Raw genomic sequence first — 27682 nt, forward strand, 5'->3', positions numbered from 1 at the left:
TTCAATTGAGACTACTTTTATTGGATCAAGAGCAGATTCCACTGATCTTTTTGGTTTGTTCTATTACTATAACACATTTTTTTTAAATGTTTTCATGTGGCGATATCTATTGAAAAAAACTGAAAGTTGTCACACTGGCCACTAGGCCTAATAATATGTTGAGACTTCCCGTTCTATACAGTACCGGTAACTCTTTATCCCTATTTAATTTAATAAGGTGGCCAGTTTCCTAGTCATTTGCTCTGGTCTTTTTCCTATGACGTCAGATTTGCAATTCATTAAATAAATATGGCCTTTTTGCCTGTTCAATTATGTAGCATTAGCTGATATGTTGCTTGGAGGTACATCTTGTGGACTAGAGGAATGCGTAGGGATCTCCTAATGGCTTTTCCCTGTCATTGCTCTAATATAATTAAGCATTTCTAATGTTATGTGACAAAGGTAAGAAAATAATAAGACGGCGGCAGTTACCTATGTTTCTGTACATGTCTGTTTTACAGTAATAAAAGCCTGTGAGGCATCTCAGCCTCTTCAGAGCCACTAGAGGCAGCCAAGCTAAATAAATGTCCGTGTTCGAATAAGGAAGGGGGGGGGAGAGGATTAGAATAAAGCACATAGCAGCTTTCACTGCTATGAAATCTCAACCAGAGATCAGCTGCAGGAAAGAAATACTGGGAGCTTGCGGGAAGCCTGCAGACACCAACAGCCTGGAATAGCAGCAGACTTGTGATTGCATGTACGCACAAATGGCTCGGGCTCCACAAACAGGTAAGAAAGAGCAAAGCAGGCACAGGGTCTGCTGCTTGTTTGCCTTCTCTTGCCGGGTAGGGTTGCAGTTTGAGTCAATGAGATGTGACATGGGTTGATACCTGGCATGGCGGGAACAGTAACTGCAGTTTAACCTCTGGTTAGCATGTCGCTTTGAAGTCTCATCAGCTTGATGAAGAGATCTAAGTAGTCCTCGAAAGCTTGTTGTTTGTTACTACTTAGTTTTTTTTTTTGTTACCTGTTCAAAGGTATCACATGTACAAGCGTGTAATTTGGTTTCTCCTCCGATTGCACAACCTTGCAGCAGACACCTGGCTGTCACCTTTGTGTCTTTATTGAGACCATCTCCGCTTCGAGAACATTGTCACTGTGAAAAACAAAGTCATTGGCAGCTGGGAAAAATTTTTACTAATGTGTTGGAATGCGGAACATGAGCCTGTTGCTGTTGATTGGCAGTTGATCTCTCTTGTCCCACCTGGTATGAACATTTCCATGGTCCATGAATCAGACCAGGTTTAGCAAGAAGGTGCTCACTGATGGATTTACATTGGTAATGCTGAAATAGATTGTCACATACAGTAGCCACCTCTTTCTAGACCATGCAAATCTTCTTGTAAGAGATTGCTTTATGGTTTGTATATTTGTGTTCTGGTGACTATTACTATGTCTACCAAATATTACTGAATTATTTAAAAATTGAGTCATAAAGTGTATCCCCCTACCATGTCATCTAAAAGGCCTACAGTACATAAGTCCATGTCTATGTGGAGATAAATGTATTTGACTTGTAGTTCATAGAATACAACTTTCCTCCAAACTGGAGACTATGGATCCTAAGCGGGCTACAGTAGATAAATCTGTGTCTATGTGGAGATTAATTTATTTGACTTGTAGTTCATAGAACACAACTTTTCTCCAGCCTGGAGAATGAAGATCCTGGGGGATACAGTAGATATATCTTTGTCTATGTGGAGATGAATTTGTTTGACTTGTAATTCATAGAATATAATTTTTCTCCAACCTGGAGACTGAGGATCCTGGGAGCTACAGTAGATAAATCTATGTCTATGTGGAGATGAATTTCTTTGACTTGTAGTTCATAGAATAGAACTTTTCTCCAAACTGGAGGCTGAGGATCCTAGGAGGGCTACAGTACATACGTCCATTGTGGAGATTAATTCCTATGACTTGCAGTTCATAGAATAAAACTTTTCTCTAAACTGTGAAACCTATGCTAGAAGAAGTAACTTCTATATGTAATTATCTAGTAATACTCACAAGAGGATGATGTCAGGCTACAAGTCTTCACATGCTGTAGGAATGACAGACATGATGTTTTTTTTAATCCAGTGCTCAGTCATGTACTATGTATAACAATATAATGGCTAGCAAACATACTGTAAAAACAACTCATACTGTACAAAATGTAACTTACACCCACCAAGTCCCACCATACACAGACACAGATTGGAGGTACAGAACCTTTGTAACTACTCAATTTGTAATAGTGTTCACTATTTTAGCAACCTTGACTAAAGCTGAGATTTGGATGAGCATTATGGACATGCACCTACAAATATTTGTAAAGATAGGAATCAGCTTATATGTTGAGAAGATCATTCATATGTCTTTGCATAATTGTTTGCTTTCATCAAACAAAAATTTAGAAAACTGAAATCTAATTGTTTTTGCATAGCAATCATTTTTAAACTGTGGTACAGAGCTGTAATATGGTGCCAATTGTAATCTATGAGCTCATTGATGTGAAGCTCTGCATACCTTATTATGAAGGTTTTATTCTTGATTCTGGGGAGAATAGATGCACAGTTAAATCGGTTGTCTGGGTTTTTAATATTGATGACCTATCCTCAGGATAGGTCATCAATATCAGAACTGCGGGGGTCCAAGTCCTGCCATCCCCACTCATCAGCTTATGGCACTCTGTTGTGCACTGCAGCGTCCTCACAGTTTACTAAGCACAGCACCATCTATTGGAATTGGATAGTGGTTGTACTTGGTATTGCAGATCAGACCCATTCACTTGAATGTGAATGAGTTGCGTCTAGGCCATGCGGCCGATGAACATGACGTCACAGGTGTTGGAAGAGGACGCAAAGTTCACTGGAGCACTGCAGTCTCTTCAAACAGCTGAACGGCGAGGGTGCCAGGAGTCAGATCCCTGAGGATTTTATATTGATGAACTATCCTGAGGAATAAGCCTCAACCGCAAAGGGGAGAAAATTCCTCAACTTGCTGCAGGACCACTTTATGGGCCAGTTTGTAGAAGCTCCCACTAGGGGCAATGCTCTGTTGGATCTGGTAATTTGTAATGATGCAGAGCTTGTTGGAAATGTTACTGTTCAAGAAACACTAGGTGATAGTGACCACAATATAATTATATTCCCCCTAAACTATAAGAAGCAAACTCTGTCAGGCAGAGCAAAGACACAGAATTTTAAAAAGGCTAATTTCTCTGGGTTGAGGGCAGCATTTCAGGGCATAGACTGGGAGCAGCTACTGTCACATAATAAGGCCTCATGCACACGGCCGTTGTTTTGGTCTGCATCCGAGCCGCATTTTTTGCGTCTCGGGTGCGGACCCATTCACTTCAATGGGGCCTGCAAAAGATGCGGACAGCAATCTGTGTGCTGTCCGCATCCGTTGCTCCGTTCCGTGGCCCCGCAAAAAAAATATAGCATGTCCTATTCTTGTCCATTTTGCGGACAAGAATAGGCATTTCTACAATGGGCCGCCCTTTTCGTTCCGCAAATTGCGGCTTTTTTGCGTATCCGTGGTTTGCGGACCGCAAAAAACTGAACGGTCGTGTGCATGTAGCCTAATACTGAGGATAAATGGGAGAGCTTAAAATCCACATTAATTGCCCAAAAAAATTATTCTTTAGGTAACAAGTATAAACGGCTAAAATTAACCCCCCCCCCCCCCATGGCTTTTAGCTACTGTAAAAAGGGCGATAAAAGATTAAAAAAAGGGCATTTAATAAATACAAATCTGAGGGATCAGCTATAGCATTTGAAGATTACAAAGACTTTAATAAAATCAGTAAAAAGGAGATAAAATTAGCAAAAATACAAAACTAACAGCAGGTGGCAAAAGAGAGCAAAACAAATCCCAAAAATTCTTTAAATTATAAATGCTAAAAAACCAAGGTCCGAGCAGGTAGATAAAGAGGGAAGGGGGGGGGGGGGGCAGTCACTGAAGATAAGGAAAAGGCAGATTTACTAAATGTTTTTTTTAGCTCTGTAAGTACAAAAGAAGAGAAAGTTGCTGATATTTGTGGTGCTGGGGCTGTACATCCAGTAATATACTCACTTGGCTAACTGTAGATATGGTCCAAGACAAGTTAAATAGGGTAAATGTGAACAAGGCTCCGGGTCCAGATGGATCACACCCAAGAGTGCTTAAAGAGCTCAGTTCAGTCATTGCTGTGTCCCTGTTTAGAATTTTTAAGGATTCTCTAGGGACTGGTACAGTGCCAAGTGATTGGCGTAAGGCAAACGTGGTGCCCATATTCAAAAAAGGATCAAGGTCCTTCACAGGTAATTATAGACTAGTGTTGAGCGGCAGGGCCAATATTCGAATTTGCGAATATTCATCATAAATTCCCGAATTCACTATTATTTTCTTGATTGCGAAAATAGGCAATGTAATATGCGTGTATTGCGTGCACAATACAGGTGTGGGTCACTTTTGCTGCATTTTTTATGCTGCTAGAGTTTCCTGAGACTGGCCGATTTGCGCAATTGCGAATATATTGGAGCACTCTATCTGCATATAAAGCTTTTGTAATGTTCTGCCGTGCCAGTGTAAATGTAAACCAGCTTCCTACTTGTTTTCCATTTAGACCTTTTTTGACACCTAAAACAGGTATACAAAATGGTAAATGAGACGGCCTGTCCCCACCCATGGCATGCCTACTTTTTTAGACCTGGAGTGAGCGGTGAAAAGGCGCAGATTGTTCCTGAAATATGCCTACTACAGGCGTATTTCAGCTTCATAAATGACCCCCTATATGTCCTCACATATGGACCTGTAGAGACCTATAATACCTCAGGTAAAAGCACACTGTATATCTGCACACCCGTAGGGGCTCCAATACAGGATCCTTGCCCTTATTTTTCGAGTTTTATGGTATATGTAACCCAAACGGTGACTTACCTGCCCATTTGCAATACAGAGTCTATACATTTTGGATCAAACATATTAAAAATGCTTTACAAAGCATTTCCATTCAATGATTGCATTCAATTGCAGATAAAATCAGCAGTAATGCAGCATCAGAACGTATCCCTTTGTGCCCCGACCCTCCCAGTTGTATTTCTTCACCGTGCATACTATCAGGCCCCACGTTTTAATAACAGGCACTTTATGGATCGTTTAAGGTTCAAGAACTTTATTCTGGCCGTAATTATAATGGTCCCTTTAAGACATACCAAAGAAAAGGCTGATGTGAGTATAGGAAACATGACAGGTTTAATATTTCCTGAACCCAGTTGTAAATCAATTCACTGCTGGGTCATGAAGTTTTTCTTCCACTTTTCTCTTGACTTGAAACATTGATTTTGCTTTCTTTTTCAGACAACCAACATTTAGTGGCTCAAAGCTAAACCGGTTTAGCGTCTTCTATTTATGATTGCATTTGCAGTATAATATATAATGTCCCGTAATTTATTGGCGCAGCAGGGATTCGTTGACAACCAACTGGGATATTGAGTTTTTCCTCATTCAGCACCCTGTCTGCTTGCGATTTCTACAATTTTTTCTCCATGTCACTCATTGTGACCGCATCTCTCTGTCTGTCACTCAATGTGACTCTGAATGTCTCCCCTGTCAGTCTCAGTAAACTCTTCGCACCCTGCCAGAAAACTGTCTTTATCGCTATGCTGCAAGCATCGCCTCTAGGAAGGGTAACAAGAATTAGCTTCCACTCCTTTGCAATCAGTTATTTCAAGACATCATTTTTCTCGAGGTGTTACAACCATATCAAGTGCGGTGTAAGAATTTTGAATGGAAAAATCCTACATTGAAACAATTTGCCCCTGGTCTTGCAAATGTATTTCGGCTGTACATTTAAATTAAGAGGAACTGTCACTTCTGCTAAAACGAAAAAAATAAAATAAAAACTAATGTCATACAGTTTTTGAGTGGTCTGAGACCATCATGACAACCGTATAAAGGGTTACTGCACGGGGCTGTATTATGACACATAATATAGCACCTAGAGGGGTGCATGTGTCTGCACCAATTTCATATGGAGGCATGCAGATGTTAAAGGGAACCCGTCATCATATTCATGCTGAAAGAAACAATTTCCCAAGCACAAGGGATAGAAGCCAATCCAATCGCGCCTCAAATTCAATTCAGATAAAATTGCAATCCAATTAAGTTACATTAACCCCACAGCAGATCTTGCTGCTCTTACGATGGGCTAAATAATTCACTGCAAAAAATTCACCAAAATGATACGCAACTGACAATACTAGCTAATTCCTCAGGCCGATGTTAAAAGCTGAGAACTTTGCCAATATCTTCCAGTCAGGAACATATCGGAGCCCCTCATGCACCACTTACGATGGGCTGCATGAAATACTGACAAGCTCCTGTATTACAAAAACTATCTTGTGCTTTGAAATGCTGCAGGGTTTCAGAAAAAGAAACATAGGGGGTCATTTACTATGATAAAAACTGGCATAAAAACTAAAACTTTTTAAACTCCATTGGGCCTAAATGTTTACTCTGCCATCGCACTGGTAAGGCGTAGATTTCAATCGAGACACATGGATCTCCAGAGGATGCGCTTAACTTATCATGAGGCGTGCCCCTCGTCATAAATAAAGCACATCCTCTGGTGGAGGAAGGGATATCAAGACTGGGTACAAAAGCAAACCTTGATAAAGTACCTTCATAGTTTTAAAAATAAAAACCTTTGCATGGTGAGAACTCTCCGCTCGGTGCTCCCCTCCAGCTTCTCACCACCCGGCTCAGCCTTAGGCTGAATGCACACGCCTGTGTTTCATGGCCATGAGCGGTCCGTGGAAACACGGCCTGCCGCCGCTGCACTACAGTAATACACTGGTATGATCTATACCAGTGTATTACTGTAGTGCAGCGGCGGCATGAAGCGCACGACGTCATAGTAATAGTAATCAATGACGTTGTGCGCTCCTGCTCTCAGCAGGAATCCACAGCCGTATGCATTCGGCCTTATTGACAGTCCTGTCTCTAGACTCAAGTAGGAAGAAACATGTATATGAAACCAAGCTGGACGGGAGATGCTGAAGGGAAGCACCCAGGGGACACTTCTCTCCATGCTCAGCTTATTTGAAAACTATGGAGGAGATTTATCAAGACCCAGAGCTCGTCATAAATTAAGTGCATCCTCTGGTAGTCCGAGCGCCTGAACAGAAATGTACATAACCTCTGAGCTGCCAAAGATTTCATTTGTGCCAGAAAACTATCAAAAATAAAGATAAATTTGTAGTGGCGGCTGGTCACGTCTCCTTCCCACGCCCTCTTTCTGAAATGTGGCAAATGCATCATCAAAACTGCCCTTTTTTTTTAAAAGTTGCATTTAGAAAGTTGCAAAACACGTAGCTTGTGACTTTTTAACGCCACTGTTCTGGTGCAGGGAGATGATAAATTTCCCCCATAGTTCTTTGTAAAGAGGGAACTGGACACTATTGATAGCGGTTAGGGCAGCATGTATCCACTGTATCTGCTGAAAGGTTCCATTTGTTACAGTGCCACACAAAGAACCATAGAGAGCACCTCCATAGTACAGTGTCTCCTGTATAAAGAAATCGTTAGAAGGCCTCATGCACACGACAGTTGTTTTTCTCGGCCTCCGTTCCGTTTTTTTTGCGGATAGGATGGGAACCCATTCATTTTAATGGTTCCGCAAAAAAAATGCTGATAGTTCATCCGTTTGTGTTTTGTGTCTGTTGTCCATGTTTCCCTTCAGTAAAAAAAAATAGTGCATGTCCTACTTTTTTCACATTTGCGGACAAGGATAGGCATTTATTACAAGGGATTTGTGGAAAAAAACAGATCCTCCCCAAAAAACGGATGCCGCATTCGTTTTTTTTTGCGGACACACAATTTGCGGACGCAAAAAACAACTGTCGTGTGCATGAGGCTTAAGTCTGATAATGAACTAGCTGTTCTTCACAACAGGTTTCCATGTCCAGGTCTGGGTTGATTGTCCTTATTGCCTCCCAAGCACCAAGAATAATCTTCAAAAATATAACCCTGTTATATGCATTGTGAGCATCGTCTATCAATGCTGTGCCACTTTGTAATTATGTACACATCAAAAAGGATCAGAACAATGGTCTAATCAATCAGCAGCAGAGCATTACTGGGAGCGGAGCAATTTGCCCTCGATTAGAGTCAGCAGTCTATCCAATGCAAATCTATTCAGCAGAATGGTTGAGGGAACCACTGCTTTTTCCTTGCTGATGACTTTAAATACAAGATTAAACAACTTCCACAGTTAGTGCAAATGAAGAAAACCGTTCCTTGAAAACAAATTGATAGTTAAGTTAAGCTGATATATGGTAATAAGGTAGTAGCATAGGCACGATGATGATACAGGCAGAATTACAATTAAGGTACACTTATGTGGAAGCATTAAGTAAGAAAAATTAAAGGTATTTTTGAAAAGAACCCTCATTGCATGAAAATTTTAAGACATTAGGTGGTGGCCGCCCATGGTTGCTCTGCAATTTTCCCATAAACCTGCTTGCTCACATCTAGAGATGGAAGAATTGATTCATCAGGTTTGAGATTCATCCTGGTGATGTGCGTCTTGGAGAAAATCATTTGTCAAGGCTATCTGTGCTGCTCTCATCTACACATACAGTCATGTCCATAAATATACACCACCACAATGGATTTGAAATGAAACCAACACGATGTGCTTTAACTGCAGACTGTCAGCTTTAATTTGAAGGTATTTACATCCAAATCAGGTGAACGGTGTAGGAATTACAACAGTTTGCATATGTGCCTCCCACTTGTTAAGGGACCAAAAGTAATGGGACAGAATAATAATCATAAATCAAACTTTTACTTTTTAATACTTGGTTGCAAATCCTTTGCAGTCAATTACAGCCTGAAGTCTAGAACGCATAGACATCACCAGACGCTGGGTTTCATCCCTGGTGATGCTCTGCCAGGCCTCTACTGCAACTGTCTTCAGTTCCTGCTTGTTCTTGGGGCATTTTGCCTTCAGTTTTATCTTCAGCAAGTGAAATGCATGCTCAATCAGATGCAGGTCAGGTGATTGACTTGGCCATTGCATAACATTCCACTTCTTTCCCTTAAAAACTCTTTGGTTGCTTTTGCAGTATGCTTTGGGTCATTGTCCATCTGCACTGTGAAGAGCCGTCCAATGAGTTCTGAAGCATTTGGCTGAATATGAGCAGATAATATTGCCTGAAACACTTCAGAATTCATCCTGCTGCTTTTGTCAGCAGTCACATCATCAATAAATACAAGAGAACCAGTTCCATTGGCAGCCATACATGCCCACGCCATGACACTACCACCACGCTTCACTGATGAGGTGGTATGCTTAGGATCATGAGCAGTTCCTTTCCTTCTCCATACTCTTCTCTTCCCATCACTTTGGTAAAAGTTGATCTTGGTCTCATCTGTCCAAAGGGTGTTGTTCCAGAACTGTGAAGGCTTTTTTAGATGTCATTTGGCAAACTTTAATCTGGCCTTCCTGGTTTTGAGGCTCACCAATGGTTTACATCTTGTGGTGAACCCTCTGTATTCACTCTGGTGAAGTCTTCTCTTGATTGTTGACTTTGACACACATACACCTACCTCCTGGAGAGTGTTCTTGATCTGGCCAACTGTTGTGAAGGGTGTTTTCTTCACCAGGGAAATAATACTTCGGTCATCCACCACAGTTGTTTTCCGTGGTCTTCCGGGTCTTTTGGTGTTATTGAGCTCACAGATGCGTTCCTTCTTTTTAAGAATGTTCCAAACAGTTGTTTTGGCAATGCCTAATGTTTTTGCTAGCTCTCTGATGGGGTTGTTTTGTTTTTTAAGCCTAATGATGGCTTGCTTTACTGATAAAAAAAAATGTAGCAGCACTACAAAAAGTAGAATATTGTTCCTTACTGTGGTGGTGCCCGCTGTATCAGAAGCCAGTGTAGTGCTTCCCCAAATCCAGATGAAATTGTAACAGAAAACTGCAGCACTCTCCAGCCTTGGTCTTTTCAAACTTTATTCACCAATTCAATGCGACGTTTCGATCTATATGATCTTTCTCAAGCAATTGCTTGAGAAAGATCATATAGATCGAAACGTTGCATTGAATTGGTGAATAAAGTTTGAAAAGACCAAGGCTGGAGAGTGCTGCAGTTTTCTGTTACAATTGCATCTTGCTTCACTGATAGTGACAACTCTTTGGATCTCATCTTGAGAGTTGACAGCAACAGATTCCAAATGTAAATAGCACACTTGAAATGAACTTTGGACCTTTTATCTGCTCATTGTAATTGGGATAATGAGGGAATAACAGACACCTGGCCATGGAACAGCTGAGAAGCCAATTGTTCCATTACTTTTGATTCCTTAACAAGTGGAAGGCACATATGCAAACTGTTGCAATTCCTACACCGTTCACCTGATTCCGTCTGCAGTTAAAGCACATCTTGTTCGTTTAATTTCAAATCCATTGTGGTGGTATATAGAGCCAAAAATTTTACAATTGTGTTGATGTCCCAATATTTATGGACCTGGCTGTACATGTAGTTGGTTATAGGAAGGGGAGAACATCCAGACAGCTTCGACAAGTGTATATCTTAAGGGAAATAATAGTCATTGGCTGCAAATCCCCTCAAAATCCAACTCAGCTGATTATTCACCTGCAAGACTAGTTGACCAGGAGTGTCTGATAACATTGAGATAACTTCATGGTTTGAGATCTTAAAGCTAAGTATGTCACAGGGTCCACACCCACCATGTGTCATCTATCATACTAGCCTTTAAGCCCCCTCAGGAAGGAGGTTTGAGAATAACGGTAAGGAACTCCATGTTAGGATCTGATATGGTAGTTGCTTAGGGTGCCTCAATGTATTGTGTTGTATGCATATTGACTGGATTTATGCTTGTGTAGAAATTGCATTTAGTATGTACAGTATTATAGTATAGTGATGTTCATTCATTTATACTAGTTTAGCTACTACACTACAACTGCCCTCTTGAGATTATCAGTGTGTTTATAAGGACATGTTTTTTTCCCATGCATGATCACTGTATCACCTACGAGAACAACCAGCTACTACCTTGATGTTTTTTTTATTGTATTTTACATGTTTTTATGTCTGAGTAGTTTTTATGCAATTTACCATTATATGATTTCTATTATATGGGTGACACGGTGACCATTACTTTTTTTAAGGACAGTGTTGTTTGTAGGTATTTATCTTCCAAGATCCAGGGCTTCAATGAAAATGCTGTCTTTCCCTTCAATATTGCTATGTCTGATAACAAAACAATCCCAAAGAAGGTGTGCTGTGTGATGAAAGGAAAGTCGACGGTATAATCATTTTTGTCATTTACTGTATAAGTGTTCTTATAGAGGATGGGTTGATATGAGACTGATTCTGTATGTGTGGGTCCTGCCCTCCAGTGTTATCCTTTTCCGTTTTTCTGAGAAATCATTTAATAGAGATATCGGAGAACTAAATGTCCTTCTCAGTGCAGTCCCAGTTGTTTGAAACCTCGAAAGATGTGAATTTGGCTTCCAGTTATAAGCAGCGTATTCTTGCTTCTTAATTTCTTTGGGGTATGCTTAAAAGTTTTGATCTACATTTATTCTGTCATGCTTTGGTTTCCCTCTCCAGGTCTTGTGGTTATGAAACTAATGAACAAAGAAATTACATAATCATAAACATTACCTTTTTAATTGCATGGTCTGCTCATGCAAAGACGCCTTTGCTGAACTCTTGACTTAACCAAACCAATAAAATGGCATACTAACAGAAGAAACAATTGTGGGCTGTAGACTATCAGTAACCTCATAGAGACTGAACAGAATGCTATGAGGTGGAAATCTCTTTCCTACATGGGTCCAATCGGTGTGGTCTTTCCCATGTGTGAACTTGGAACTGTTTTTGAATATCCTCAAAATTATAATTGGCCTTACACATTTCTTATGCCACAGTAGCCAACATTCCCCCATTTTCAACTCATTGTCTGAGCTGATATCAACATAAAACTCTTTTGCCTAATGGTTAAGTATAAAATCAGCTGTAAAACCTCTTTTCTAACATAGAATGACATCAGAATGCAGACTGATTACATCTCATCAAGGATGTGACAATATGCCAAATACAGCCATCATAATGATGGTGATTGTAGTCATGGTACGGGTTTGGCTTTATAGAGGTAATTCAGGTTTTACTGTATTTCAATTTTTAATTTGGCCCATTAAAGTAAAAAAACTACCTGCTTCCAATTACTGACCTCAGATATTTTTTTTTTCTAGCACCTTCCCATTACTGAGTTTGGGGCCCCAATAACTATATCCCAGAATACCTCAAGCCAACTTTGCCATGGGAGCAGCTACCAGGATCCTTCACTCAACGGAGAGTGATATTATTATTATTAATATTGATATTTATTTTAACGCACCATTAATTCCATGGTGCTGTACATCCAGCTGGGGTTACACAGAAATAAAAAACACAGTTAACAAGAAACTATTAACAGACTGGTACAGGGGGGTAGAGGACCCTGCCCACAAGAGCTTACAATCTTCACTCTGATGATGTCACATTTTTTAAAACATGAAAATTCATTCAAAATAATCAGATCTGCTAAGTAAACTTCTCTCACCAGCATAGAGCCGATTGTGTAATTGTTATCACAGATGCTAAGCTGCAGGCAGCTTCTAATGATTCTTTGCAATGAGCCACACATTACAAAGAAGGTTACATTTAATGTGTTGTGAGAAGGAATAAAATCACTACTCCCTGAGTGAAGAATCCTGGTAGCGACCCCTTTGGCAAAGCAGTGGCAGCTGCAGGTATTGTGGGAGAGAATTATCGATGCCCCGAACTCAAGAACGGAGGTACTAGAATAAATAAATAAAAGCTATACACTCACAGGGCAGTGGCAATTGGTAAGTGTATTAAGTTTACATTTGTTAAAGTGGTGATACACTGTATGTCCTCTTTAAGAAAGTGATTTAACCAGTACAAAATTTATAGCTCTAACGAAGTAGAAAAAAATGTTTCTCCATCAAATTACAACTTCTTTTGCTCCCGCGTGGTAGCTGACCTATCTGCATCCATTAAAGACAGCAAATAGACCCTTCATCTAATGTGGGTAAACAAAGTAGTTCTCATTTGTTGACTTCAGGAACTTTAAGAATATGAAAACCCTGGGAAATTTCTGATAAATACCATAGATTTGTGTCCTTTAGAAGACCAAGACCATGTCCATTTATTGACCCCACCACTTAACTAACCAATAGTGAGCAAGGTAGTTACCGAACAGCCCAGTAAGGTTAGGTTCACATCTGTGGAGAAAGTCCATTAGGGACACATAGTGATATTTTGTCCTGCTGAACTCCATTATAGTCAATGGCATTAGTTGGCACTAGCATAACCCAGATCCAGGTTCTCATTATTTTTCCATGTTTTTCTGTTCCTATACTGGAGCTTGTGAACCTCATCTAAGCTATTAGCACTTATAAAGTAATTTATGACAGTGGTCAGGCCAGAAATGAACATTCTTGAGCTTAAATTTGGATTAACAAAGATGATTGCTATGAAGTTCGCTTAGGTCAACAATATACTGTACATAGAAGACCAAGATCATACCCACTGACTGACTGTCAGTTTACCAACCCATATATCCTAGGGCAATGATGGCTTACCTCCAGCACTCCAGTTGTGGTGAAAATACGACTCCCAGCATGCTCCATTCATTTCTGTGGAGTTCTGAGAACAGCCAAGCAAATGTGCATCTTGGGAGTTGTAGTTTTACCACAGCTGGAGTGCTGGAGGTTAGCCATCACAGTCCTAGGGATTATATTTTTTCATTAATAAATCAATGCAAATAGCATGTGCGCCGGTACAATTCCTCTTTTCCATTGTTCACTTTGTTTAAAGGTAACCTGTCAGCAGGTCTGAAGCCACTAAATCACCATCATCTCCTTCTGCAGCAAGGGTTTACTGTTTTAAAATTGCCTATAATGAAACAACCCATTGCTGTGTCTTTAAATTGAAGAGAATACAGATTACTGCAAAACAATCTGGGGCTGTCCCCAGTGGGTGCTTGCTTATTGTGCAGATAAAATGAGCTAGTATAGATTGTAGCATGCACAGTGAAGCAATGTGTGTTGTCCTCATAGTTCCAGACTTATCTCCAGTAATTTATATGTTCTTTAACTTAACAATGCAGCAACTGTGATTTTCTTAAAGGCAGGTTTGGAAGACAAAACCTCAGCTGTACAAGAATATGCTGGTGGTTTAGGGGCCCAAACCTACTGACAGGTTCCTTTTAATAAGTACATACTAAGTATGTGTGCAGAATCTTGGAGGCAAATAACAAATGCCATACAGTTCTCATGGTAACAAATGCCTCATGACATTTTCAAACACAAAAATATTAGTATTGTTAGGATGAATAGGTTCCTAATGTAACACATAAGAAAATATCCTTTAGTTTCTATATAGAATCTCTTGTATTAAAGGGATTCTGTCACCTCCCCTCAGCCAAAAAACGATTTAAAAGCAGCCATGCAGCACAGCTTACCTGGATTAGGCTGTGCTGTTTTATCTTGAAATCCGTCCAGCAGTTACTTCAAAAAACGACTTTGATCAAAAAGGAAATGCGTCCTGAAGGTGCCCAGAGGGGCGTTTTTTTCTTCCTAGTGAGCCCAGTACCGCCCCTCTTTCAGTGCCCAGCCCGCCTTCCTTGTATTTTCAAACCGCCGCCCCCAGCCTGCCACAGCCTCCCCTCCCTCTCCTCCCCCTCCCTCACGCCGAACGAAGTCTCGCACAGGCGCAGTACCCACTGAGGGCTGCGCCTGTGCGATCATCAGGAGACTGAGGGCGGCAGCTTCATCTTCGTCACTGGGCATGCGCCGAGCCCAGTGACGTCCGATGCTCGCTCTTCCCTCAGTCAGCAGGGAAGAGCGAGCATCGGACGTCACTGGGCTCGGCGCATGCCCAGTGACGAGGATGAAGCTGCCGCCCTCAGTCTCCTGATGATCGCACAGGCGCAGCCCTCAGTAGGTACTGCGCCTGTGCGAGACTTCGTTCAGCGTGAGGGAGAGGGAGGAGAGGCTGAGGCAGGCTGGGGGCGGCTGGGGGCGGCGGTTTGAAAATACAAGGAAGGCGGGCTGGGCACTGAAAGAGGGGCGGTACTGGGCTCACTAAGAAGAAAAAAACGCCCCTCTGGGCACCTTCAGGACGCATTTCCTTATTGATCAAAGTCGTTTTTTGAAGTAACTGCTGGACGGATTTCAAGATAAAAGAGCACAGCCTAATGCAGGTAAGCTGTGCTGCATGGCTGCTTTTAAATCGTTTTTTGGCTGAGGGGAGGTGACAGAATCCCTTTAAGACTTCTTTCTATAGAACAGTCAAAAGTCTAAAGGGGTTCTCCAGTTTCATAATGAAATTATCTTTATAAGCCTAGAGTATCATAAGCACTCTAGGCTTATACCCATATCATCTGCACTTTCCTTCCCTGTTCTCAGCATCACTGCATCCTGGTAGGATATTAAAATGCAGAGCTTCCTGTTTTAATTAGCTCCTGCTGGGTTTGCTCATCAAATACTTTGCTCTGTAATGTTTCATTGTAATGCTTGCTCCACCAGCCTTAGGCCTCATGCACACGGGCTGTTGCCAAGCCGTGGCTGTATTGCGAAAGGTTGGTGCAGTCCGCAATCTGGAAGGTCGGTGTGGAACGGAGGTATGAAACCCTATGGAAACACCATAAAGTGTTTCCGTGGGGTTTCTGTTCGTGCCTCCACACCGCAAAAAAGTAGTGCATGCACTACTTTTTTGCGGTGCAGATCGTTGGATGCGTATCGCGGAACCTATTCAAGCGAATGGGTCTGTGGTTCACAGCATGGGCACACATTCGTGTGCATGAGGCCTTACTGTTCCCTCTGCAGTAGTCATGTTCCTCTATATCTCCCCTCTCAATGTTAGCTAGGAAGAATTGATCATAAAACCCAGTAGGAAGTTGATGAAAACAGGAAGTTCTACATGTAAACATCCTACCAGAGTGCAGTAGACCTGATATCAGAGGAAGGAAAGTTTTGACATGAAAAAAAGGTATGTGGGACACAATTATGCAATGTTTTGGGCAGATTAAAAACAATGCTAAAAAGGGTTTTCCAGTACCCAGCAAGACCAATTAACCCACCTTAATTAACCATGACTTGCCCCCAACCCGGGCTGTGACATTCTCATGCTTAAACCTGACTACAAACCTGGTATTCTGAAGATAGATGTGATGTCAGCAGATACAGGATTTGTGTAAAAAAGAAAAGTCGTGTGACTGGGTTCCAGCAGCCAATCAATGCAACTTTGGGACAGTAAGTATTGTAGTAAGATAGTAAGGTGGACAGAAATGTGTATGGTAAAGTCCTGGAAGGGGTGTATATCCCACCCAGGTTCCTCAACTTGGTGAGGTAAATGAAATTCAGAAAGTTAAAATGGTCTCAGCAAATTGTAGGTTGCTGAGACAGTTTTGTTAAGTTTATGGGCTGGATTTTATTGGACTAGGGAACATAGTCTTGGTAGAGGGACCTCCCCAGTCCACCCCATTCCGGGGCAGGTTTTCCCCTAGCCTGAGGGATCCCCAGCTGAAGGCAGCTGGGATTGTCAAGGGGAAATAAAGAACAGTCCAGGCTGTCAGTCTGGGGAAAGTAATGCCTGGAGAAAGTCTGGAAAGCTGGCTGCCCTGCTGGCTAGAGAAGCTGTGTTCTTTGTGTGACCTGTGTTCAATAGGTGAGCTAGGATCTTCACTGTATTAGCCAGAACTGTATTAGCCAGACGGGCAGGTGTTTATTTTGGTTTGGTTTATGTGTTTTTTTGGTGCTGGACCATCACCTTACCCAGTGAGCTATAACTGGGGTTTGCCTGTATTGCCGGACTGTAATGAAAAATAAAGCAACATTTTGACTTTAACCCTGTGGCCTGCAAGAGAATCTGTCACCGCCGCCCTGCTTAAGAGAGCAATCCCTTATAGTGTATTGGAAAATGTATTTTGCTGGCAAGTTATGTTTAATTAAAATGAGCTTATTGATCCTGCTGTGATCTGAAAACCTCTTTAAGGTCCAGTTCACACTACAGCTATTTGGTCAGTGATTTTCATCAGTGATTGTGAGCTATAACCAGAAGTGGGGACTACATAGTGATAAGGTGTAAGGGAAAGATTTACACCTATTCTGTGTTCAGGACCAGCGCCTGGTTTTGGCTCACTGATCAAATTATTGAAGTGTGAACAAGTGATTTTGAAGAGATTTCGAGGCAATTTTTCATATTACTCTATGGAAGTGAACAGTAGTTCAGAAAACCCAGCATGTAGCAATTAAAAAAAAAACTAATCACTAGTAACTCACTTGACTTGAGTGATTTTGAAGAGATTTTTAAGTTATTCAATGCATTCCAATAGTCAGCGACTTTAGAGATTTTTGTATTGAGAGTTAAAAAATCTAGGTGTAGCACTAGCCTAATTTGGTAACGTAGAAGAACATGGAAGAACGTCTACATTGGCCAGTTTCACACAAGATTAATACTCTTGCATACAGTGGGGGAAATAATTATTTGACCCCTCACTGATTTTGTAAGTTTGTCCAATGACAAAGAAATGAAAAGTCTCAGAACAGTATCATTTCAATGGTAGGTTTATTGTAACAGTGGCAGATAGCACATCAAAAGGAAAATCGAAAAAATAACTTTAAATAAAAGATAGCAACTGATTTGCATTTCATTGAGTGAAATAAGTATTTGAACCCTCTAACAAAAAAAGACTTAATACTTGGTGGAAAAACCCTTGTTTGCAAGCACAGAGGTCAAACGTTTCTTGTAATTGATGACCAAGTTTGCGCACATTTTAGGAGGAATGTTGGTCCACTCCTCTTTGCAGATCATCTCTAAATCCCTAAGGTTTCGAGGCTGTCTCTGTGCAACTCTGAGCTTGAGCTCCCTCCATAGGTTTTCGATTGGATTAAGGTCCGGAGACTGACTAGGCCACTCCATGACCTTAATGTGCTTCTTCTTGAGCCACTCCTTTGTTGCCTTTGCTGTATGTTTTGGGTCATTGTCGTGCTGGAACACCCATCCACGACCCATTTTCAGTTTCCTGGCAGAGGGAAGGAGGTTGTCGCTCAGGATTTCACGATACATGGCTCCGTCCATTTTCCCGTTTATGCGAATAAGTTGTCCTGTGCCCTTAGCAGAAAAACACCCCCAAAGCAAAATGTTTCCACCCCCATGCTTGACGGTGGGGACGGTGTTTTGGGGGTCATAGGCAGCATTTTTCTTCCTCCAAACACAGCGAGTTGAGTTAATGCCAAAGAGCTCTATTTTGGTCTCATCAGACCACAGCACCTTCTCCCAGTCACTCTCTGAATCATTCAGGTGTTCATTGGCAAACTTCAGACGGGCCTGCACATGTGCCTTCCTGAGCAGGGGGACCTTGCGAGCCCTGCAGGATTTTAATCCATTGCGGTGTAATGTGTTTCCAATGGTTTTCTTGGTGACTGTGGTCCCTGCTAATTTGAGGTCATTAACTAACTCCTCCCGTGTAGTTCTAGGATGCTTTTTCACCTTTCTCAGAACCATTGACACCCCACGAGGTGAGATCTTGCGTGGAGCCCCAGAGCGAGGTCGATTGATGGTCATTTTGTGCTCCTTCCATTTTCGAACAATCGCACCAACAGTTGTCACCTTCTCTCCCAGCTTCTTGCTAATGGTTTTGTAGCCCATTCCAGCCTTGTGCAGGTCTACAATTTTGTCTCTGACATCCTTGGACAGCTCTTTGGTCTTTCCCATGTTGGAGAGTTTGGAGTCTGCTTGATTGATTGATTCTGTGGACAGGTGTCTTTTATACAGGTGACTAGTTAAGACAGGTGTCCTTAATGAGGGTGACTAATTGAGTAGAAGTGTCTAACCACTCTGTGGGAGCCAGAACTCTTAATGGTTGGTAGGGGTTCAAATACTTATTTCACTCCATGAAATGCAAATCAGTTGCTATCTTTTATTTAAAGTTATTTTTTCGATTTTCCTTTTGATGTGCTATCTGCCACTGTTACAATAAACCTACCATTGAAATGATACTGTTCTGAGACTTTTCATTTCTTTGTCATTGGACAAACTTACAAAATCAGTGAGGGGTCAAATAATTATTTCCCCCACTGTATATATATATATATATATATATATATATACAGTACAGACCAAAAGTTTGGACACACCTTCTCATTCAAAGAGTTTACTTTATTTTCATGACTATGAATATTGTAGATTCACACTGAAGGCATCAAAACTATGAATTAACACATGTGGAATTATATACATAACATAAAAGTGTGAAACAACTGAAAATATGTCATATTCTAGGTTCTTCAAAGTAGCCACCTTTTGTTTGGATTACTGCTTTGCACACTCTTGGCATTCTCTTGATGAGCTTCAAGAGGTAGTCACCTGAAATGGTCTTCCAACAGTCTTGAAGGAGTTTCCAGAGATGCTTAGCACTTGTTGGCCCTTTTGCCTTCACTCTGCGGTCCAGCTCACCCCAAACCATCTCGATTGGGTTCAGGTCCGGTGACTGTGGAGGCCAGGTCATCTGGCGCAGCATACCATCACTCTCCTTCATGGTCAAATAGCCCTTACACAGCCTGGAGGTGTGTTTGGGGTCATTGTCCTGTTGAAAAATAAATGATGGTCCAACTAAACGCAAAACGGATGGAATAGCATGCCGCTGCGATGCTGTGGTAGCCATGCTGGTTCAGTATGCCTTCAATTTTGAATAAATCCCCAACAGTGTCACCAGCAAAGCACCCCCAAACCATCACACCTCCTCCTCCATGCTTCACAGTGGGAACCAGGCATGTAGAGTCCATCCGTTCACCTTTTCTGCGTCGCACAAAGACACTGTGGTTGGAACCAAAGATCTCAAATTTGGACTCATCAGACCAAAGCAGATTTCCACTGGTCTAATGTCCATTCCTTGTGTTCTTTAGCCCAAACAAGTCTCCTCTGCTTGTTGCCTATCCTTAGCAGTGGTTTCCTAGCAGATATTCTACCATGAAGACCTGATTCACACAGTCTCCTCTTAACAGTTGTTCTAGAGATGTGTCTGCTGCTAGAACTCTGTGTGGCATTGACCTGGTCTCTAATCTGAGCTGCTGTTAACCTGCGATTTCTGAGGCTGGTGACTCGGATGAACTTATCCTCCGCAGCAGAGGTGACTCTTGGTCTTCCTTTCCTGGGGCGGTCCGCATGTGAGCCAGTTCCTTTGTAGCGCTTGATGGTTTTTGTAACTGCACTTGGGGACACTTTCAAAGTTTTCCCAATTTTTCGGACTGACTGACCTTCATTTCTTAAAGTAATGATGGCCACTCGTTTTTCTTTACTTAGCTGCTTTTTTCTTGCCATAATACAAATTCTAACTGTCTATTCAGTAGGACTATCAGCTGTGTATCCACCTGACTTCTCCACAACGCAACTAATGGTCCCGACCCCATTTATAAGGCAAGAAATCCCACTTATTAAACCTGACAGGGCACACCTGTGAAGTAAAAACCATTTCAGGTGACTACCTCTTAAAGCTCATCAAGAGAATGCCAAGAGTGTGCAAAGCAGTAATCAAAGCAAAAGGTGACAACTTTGAAGAACCTAGAATATGACATATTTTCAGTTGTTTCACACTTTTTTGTTATGTATATAATTCCAAATGTGTTAATTCATAGTTTTGATGCCTTCAGTGTGAATCTACAATTTTCATAGTCATGAAAATAAAGAAAACTCTTTGAATGAGAAGGTGTGTCCAAACTTTTGGTCTGTACTGTATATATCTATATATATATATATATATATATATATATATATATATATATATACATATATATATGTGTGTGTGTCATGTTTAGGGCTTATATCTATCTATCTATCTATATCTCATGTGCAGTGCAAAGATAGATAAATGTGTGTGTACAGGTGAAACTCGAAAAATTTGAATATCTTGCAAAAGTTCATTTATTTCAGTAATGCAACTTAAAAGAAATTGCATTAATGCAGCTTAAAATTTGAATATTGTGAAAAGGTTCAATATTCTAGGCTCAAAGTGTCACACTCTAGTCAGCTAATTAATCCATACCCCCTGAGCAAAGGGTACCTGAATTGTGACTTTGGGGTTTTCATAAGCTGTAAGCCATAATCATTAGTGTCGGGCGCGCATATTCGAATAGCGAATATTAATCTCGAATATCGGCACTTCGAGAATTCACAAATATTTAGAATATAGTGATAAATATTCGTAATTTCGAATATTCAAGATTTTTTTTTCATCAGTAACCTCCCTTCTTGCTTGTGGGCCAATGAGAAGGCTGCAGTGTCTTTGTCTGAGCTTAGCAACATCTCTAGCAACCAATAGGAAAGTTGCCTCCCCCTTACTATATAAGAAACTCCCCAACAGCCCTTGTATGCAGTATTTTGCAGATCTGAGAGAGACAGCAGTGTTATTGCTCTGTGCTTTCCTGTGTCATTACATTAGATAGTCAGTTAGTTAGTTTATATATATAATACAGATAGTTACTGGGACATAGTCAGTGTAGGTTAGATCGTGATATAGTGTAGCTGATCGGTTCTGCTGTCCATACATACATGCTACATACATAGTGCTGTATGTATGTACAGTATGTATGTATGCAGTGTCAGACTGGGGTACCTAGGGACCACCAGTAAAATTTATTTTGGGGGCCCACCGTACGGATACATTCAAATATAATACATAATCTAACATAAGCTGGATGAGGTGCTGTACATTGAATATATGTATGTAGTGTACTAAATCTAATGTGTTATGTGCCTCTTGTGCAGAGGGTGGGAGACTAGGGGCCCACCTTGCTCAGGGGCCCACCGGGGGATTCCCCTGTACCCCTGTGGGCCAGTCCGAGCCTGTATGCATGCTACATACATACATACATATAGTGCTGTGATGTAACAAGTTCACAACAATACTTGCACCAATCACTAATAGGTAGTCAGACCTGTTAAAATGTGAAGTTGCATGTATTACGCCAAAATATTTGCATCATTAGTGCCGATTTCGCAATCGCAAATATAATGGAGCACTCTATCTGCATATAAAGCATATAAAGCTAATGTCATGTTCCGCTGTGCCAACCATTTTCTCCAGTCTCAGGAAACTTCTAGCAGCTTGAAAAATGTAGCTATAGTGACCCACGCCTGTATTTCGCGCGCATTACGCGAATATTACATTGCCAATTTTTCGCAATCAAGAAAATAATCTCGAATTCTCGAATATGACAAATATTCTACCAAATATTCACTAAATATTGCGAATTCGAATATTGCCCCTGCCGCTCATCACTAATAATCATCCAAATTATAACAATATAATCTCATATGTTAGTTTCACCTTTTAAGTTGCATTACTGAAATAAATTAACTTTGCACGATATTCACATTTTTCAAGTTTCCCCTATATTATGTTTAGAGTATATCCTACATAATAAAATCCCTGTGTTAGTGCACTGTCCGTGTGTGTGTGTCGTTTGTTATACTGGGCATGCGCGGCGTGGGGACCTATCAGTACACAGCGCTCAACGCGCCGCCCGCACCGCCCACACTAGCACACCGACCAATGAGCAAACGGTGATACACACGCCCCACCGCACAGCCCACAGCAGAGCGCTGTCCAATGAGAAAACGGCGCTCCACACGCCGCCCACACCACTCAGAAACCCCATCCAGCCCCTCTGCCGTGGCAATCACAGCCCAGCAACTTCGATTCCCCACGGGCTCTGTGAGGAGAAGAGTGGCAGCTGGGATCAGCTCCGTGGTCCGGCTCTCAGCGCCGGGGGCGGCTGCATGCTGCTGACTGTCACACACACAAAAACTGAGTGAGAATCCGATGTGTGGAAGTGGTAGTCAACCTAGCACTGCATGAGGTAGCCGGGCACAGCTGGGTGAAGCCGGGGAGGCATCCCTGACCTGATTGTCTGACCTGTTCACCAGCTTGGTGTTCATTGGCTGCCTAGACACAGAATAGTATTGGGGCTGCGGCAACGGCGCACGCTGATTGGACGGTTGTCTGCCATGGGCAGAGCCGTCCTGTGACAGCTTCATGTGCATGGGAGAGAGAAATGTTGTGTGCATGCTCAGGGCTGCCGATGCGTCCGTGCGTGTGTGCCGATAATTAAAGTGCGCATGCACGGAGCGCTGACCAATCATCACACGGAGCTCCACAAGCCGCTCGCACCGCCTACACCAGCGTGCCGGCCAATCACCGCCCTCTATGGTGTGCTCTCCACTTCAGAGAACTGCCATTACGTGCATCACAGAGCCGCACAGTCCTAGTACTGTCAGACACAGACAGCAGCTGCTGCCAGCAATATTAGCCACCAGTCGCTGCCAGCAGTCTCAGCACCACCAGTCAGTGCCAGCCATCTCAGCCATCAGTCAGTGCCACCAGTCACAGTTCCAGCAGTCTCATCCACCAGTCAGTGCCAGCCGTCTCAGCCATCAGTCAGTGCCACTAGCCACAGCCACCAGTCACAGTGCCAGCAGTCTCAGCCACAGCCAACAGTCTCGGCCACCAGCCACAGCCATCAATATCAGCCACCAGTCAGTGCCAGCATTCTCAGCTGCAGCCAGAACTCAGTGTCAGCAGTCTCAGCCACAGCCACCAGTCTCAGTCACCAGCCGCAGTCATCAGTCTCAGCCACAGCCGCAGTCTCAGCACCACCAGTCAGTGCCACCAGTCAGTGCCAGCCATCTAAGCCATCAGTCAGTGCCACCAGCCACCAGTCACAGTGCCAGCAGTGTCAGCCACCAGTCAGTGCCAGCCATCTCAGCCATCAGTCAGTGACACCAGTTACAGTGCCAGCAGTCTCAGCCATGAGTCAGTGCCAGCCATCTCAGCCACCAGTCAGTGCCACAGCCACCAGTCACAGTACCAGCAGTCTCAGTCACCAGTCAGTGCCAGCAATCTATGCCACCAGTCGCTATCAGCAGTCTCAGCACCACCACTCAGTGCCACCAGTCAGTGCCAGCCGTCTCAGCCATCAGTCAGTGCCACCAGCCACCAATCACAGTGCCAGCAGTCTCTTCCACGGCCAACAGTCTCAGCCACCAGTCAGTGCCAGCAGTCTCAGCCACAGCCACCAGTCCCAGCCACCAGCCGCAGCCAGCAGTCTCAGCCACAGCCAGCAGTCAGTGTCACTAGTCTTAACCACCAGTCAGTGCCAGCAGTCTCAGCCACAGCCAACAGTCTCGGCCACCAGCCTCAGCCACTAGTCAATGCCAGCAGTCTCAGCCACAGCCACCAGTCAGTGCCAGCAGTCTCAGCCACTAGCCGCAGCAAGCAGTCTCAGCCACAGCCAGCACTCAGTGCCAGCAGTCTCAGCCAGCAACTGCAGTCTTAGCCACAGCCAGCACTCGGTACCAGCATCACGCACCAGTCAGAGCCACAACCATCAGTCAGTGCAAGCAGTCTCAGCCACCAGCTGCAGCCAGCAGTCTCAGCTACAGCCACCAGTCAGGGCCAGCAGTCTTAGCCACAGTTAACAGTCTCGGCCACCAGCCACAGCAACCAGTCTCAGCCACTAGTCAATGCCAGCAGTCTCAGCCACAGCCACCAGTCAGTGCAAGCAGTCTCAGCCACCAGCCGCAGTAAGCAGTCTCAGCCACAGCCAGCACTCAGTGCCAGCAGTCTCAGCCAGCAACTGCATTCTTAGCCACAGCCAGCACTCGGTGCCAGCAGTCTCATCCACCAGCCACAGCCAGCACTCAGCGCCATCAGTCGCAGCCATCAGTCTTAGCCACAGCCAGCAGTCTTAGCCACAGCCATCAGTCAGTGCCAGCAGTCTCAGCCACCAGTCTCTGCCAGCAGTCTCAGCACCACCAGTCAGCGCTGCATGAGGTAGCCGGGCCCAGCTGGTTGAAGCCGGGGAGGCATCCCTGACCTGATTGTCTGACCTGTTCACCAGCTTAGCGTTCATTGGCTGCCTAGACACAGAGTAGTATTGGGGCTGCGGCAACGGCGCACGCTGATTGGACGGTTGTCTGCCATGGGCAGAGCCGTCCTGTGACAGCTTCATGTGCATGGGAGAGAGAAATGTTGTGTGCATGCTCAGGGCTGTTGATGCGTCCGTGCGTGTGTGCCGATAATTAAAGTGCGCATGCACGGAGCGCTGACCAATCATCACACGGCACTCCACAAGCCGCCCGCACCGCCTACACCAGCGCGCTGGCCAATCACCGCCCTCTATGGTGTGCTCTCCACTTCAGAGCACTGCCATTACGTGCATCACAGAGCCGCACAGTCCTAGTACTGTCAGACACAGACAGCAGCTGCTGCCAGCAATATTAGCCACCAGTCGCTGCCAGCAGTCTCAGCACCACCAGTCAGTGCCAGCCATCTCAGCCATCGGTCAGTGCCACCAGCCACCAGTCTCAGTTCCAGCAGTCTCATCCACCAGTCAGTGCCAGCCGTCTCAGCCATCAGTCAGTGCCACTAGCCACAGCCACCAGTCACAGTGCCAGCAGTCTCAGCCACAGCCAACAGTCTCGGCCACCAGCCACAGCCATCAATATCAGCCACCAGTCAGTGCCAGCATTCTCAGCTGCAGCCAGAACTCAGTGTCAGCAGTCTCAGCCACAGCCACCAGTCTCAGTCACCAGCCGCAGTCAGCAGTCTCAGCCGCAGTCTCAGCACCACCAGTCAGTGCCACCAGTCAGTGCCAGCCATCTAAGCCATCAGTCAGTGCCACCAGCCACAGCCATCAGTCACAGTGCCAGCAGTGTCAGCCACCAGTCAGTGCCAGCCATCTCAGCCATCAGTCAGTGACACCAGTTACAGTGCCAGCAGTCTCAGCCATGAGACAGTGCCAGCAGTCTCAGCCACCAGTCAGTGCCAGCCATCTCAGCCATCAGTCAGTGACACCAGTTACAGTGCCAGCAGTCTCAGCCATGAGTCAGTGCCAGCCATCTCAGCCACCAGTCAGTGCCACAGCCACCAGTCACAGTACCAGCAGTCTCAGCCACCAGTCAGTGCCAGCAATCTATGCCACCAGTCGCTATCAGCAGTCTCAGCACCACCACTCAGTGCCACCAGTCAGTGCCAGCCGTCTCAGCCATCAGTCAGTGCCACCAGCCACCAATCACAGTGCCAGCAGTCTCTTCCACGGCCAACAGTCTCAGCCACCAGTCAGTGCCAGCAGTCTCAGCCACAGCCACCAGTCCCAGCCACCAGCCACAGACAGCAGTCTCAGCCACAGCCATCGCCACTAGTCTTAACCACCAGTCAGTGCCAGCAGTCTCAGCCACAGCCACCAGTCAGGGCCAGCAGTCTTAGCCACAGCCAACAGTCTCGGCCACCAGCCACAGCCACCAGTCTCAGCCACTAGTCAATGCCAGCAGTCTCAGCCACAGCCACCAGTCAGTGCCAGCAGTCTCAGCCACCAGCCGCACCAAGCAGTCTCAGCCACAGCCAGCACTCAGTGCCAGCAGTCTCAGCCAGCAACTGCAGTCTTAGCCACAGCCAGCAGTCGGTACCAGCATCACGCACCAGTCAGAGCCACAACCATCAGTCAGTGCAAGCAGTCTCAGCCACCAGCTGCAGCCAGCAGTCTCAGCTACAGCCACCAGTCAGGGCCAGCAGTCTTAGCCACAGCCACCAGTCTCGGCCACCAGCCACAGCCACCAGTCTCAGCCACAGCCACCAGTCAGTGCAAGCAGTCTCAGCCACCAGCCGCAGTAAGCAGTCTCAGCCACAGCCAGCACTCAGTGCCAGCAGTCTCAGCCAGCAACTGCATTCTTAGCCACAGCCAGCACTCGGTGCCAGCAGTCTCATCCACCAGCCACAGCCAGCACTCAGCGCCATCAGTCGCAGCCATCAGTCTTAGCCACAGCCAGCAGTCTTAGCCACAGCCATCAGTCAGTGCCAGCAGTCTCAGCCACCAGTCGCTGCCAGCAGTCTCAGCACCACCAGTCAGTGCCAGCCATTCCCTTGCCATTTAATATAGACTGTTCCTACTAATGTTTATACACTACTGTTCTAGCGCCCATTATTGTAACGGGCTTAATGTCTAGTTCTAAAATAATATGTTATTTTGATATTTGTATCTTCTCCCACCATTCTTGAATCTTGAACACAAATGGTATGTTAAATCTAGTCACTTATCTATTGCATTTTCCCCTTAAAAAAGACATGGAAAATAACTGAAGAATGCCAGTCAACTAGTGCATACTGTATACATGTAGCCTAAATAGGATGCCATATCAAAATGGTTAGAACCCTAACCAAACAAATGGAACCCATAGTGGAGTTGTGGCTGAAAACTGAGTACTGGGAAAAATGGATTGACTCACTTTTGAGTCAAAAAAAAAATTAAAAAGCGAGACAGCATCCAAATTTGCAAAAACAAATTATTTAAATGTCCCACTCATCCAAAAATGCAGTGTTTTGACTCCTGCATCAAACTTGATAAAGAATCTTTCATGGGTCAGATTATATCATTTTCTTGGTGAGTGGGACATAGATAAATTGTTACCATTTGCAAATTTAAATGTTGTCACACAGTTTTTTTTTATTTTGTTTGACTTGTGAATATTACTACCTGTAACTAGATTGCATTTAGAAAGTTCTTCTAGCAATTCTTTTT

At 43.8% G+C, this 27682-nt stretch overlaps 1 protein-coding gene across 1 annotated transcript in view; it reads left to right on the forward strand.

Annotated features, from left to right (window-relative positions):
• The first annotated feature begins 650 nt into the window (after positions 1–650).
• The window catches only part of LOC122932882 (membrane-associated phosphatidylinositol transfer protein 3-like), a 787926-nt gene continuing 760894 nt past the window's right edge, over positions 651–27682 (forward strand). Inside the window, exon 1 of the mRNA XM_044287536.1 lies at positions 651–768. Coding sequence (XP_044143471.1) covers positions 735–768 — 34 coding nt within the window. The 5' untranslated portion in view covers positions 651–734. The remainder of the gene's footprint in view (positions 769–27682) is intronic.

This window comes from Bufo gargarizans, chromosome 3 (assembly GCF_014858855.1).
Source record: "Bufo gargarizans isolate SCDJY-AF-19 chromosome 3, ASM1485885v1, whole genome shotgun sequence".
In the NCBI taxonomy this organism is placed as follows: domain Eukaryota; kingdom Metazoa; phylum Chordata; class Amphibia; order Anura; family Bufonidae; genus Bufo; species Bufo gargarizans.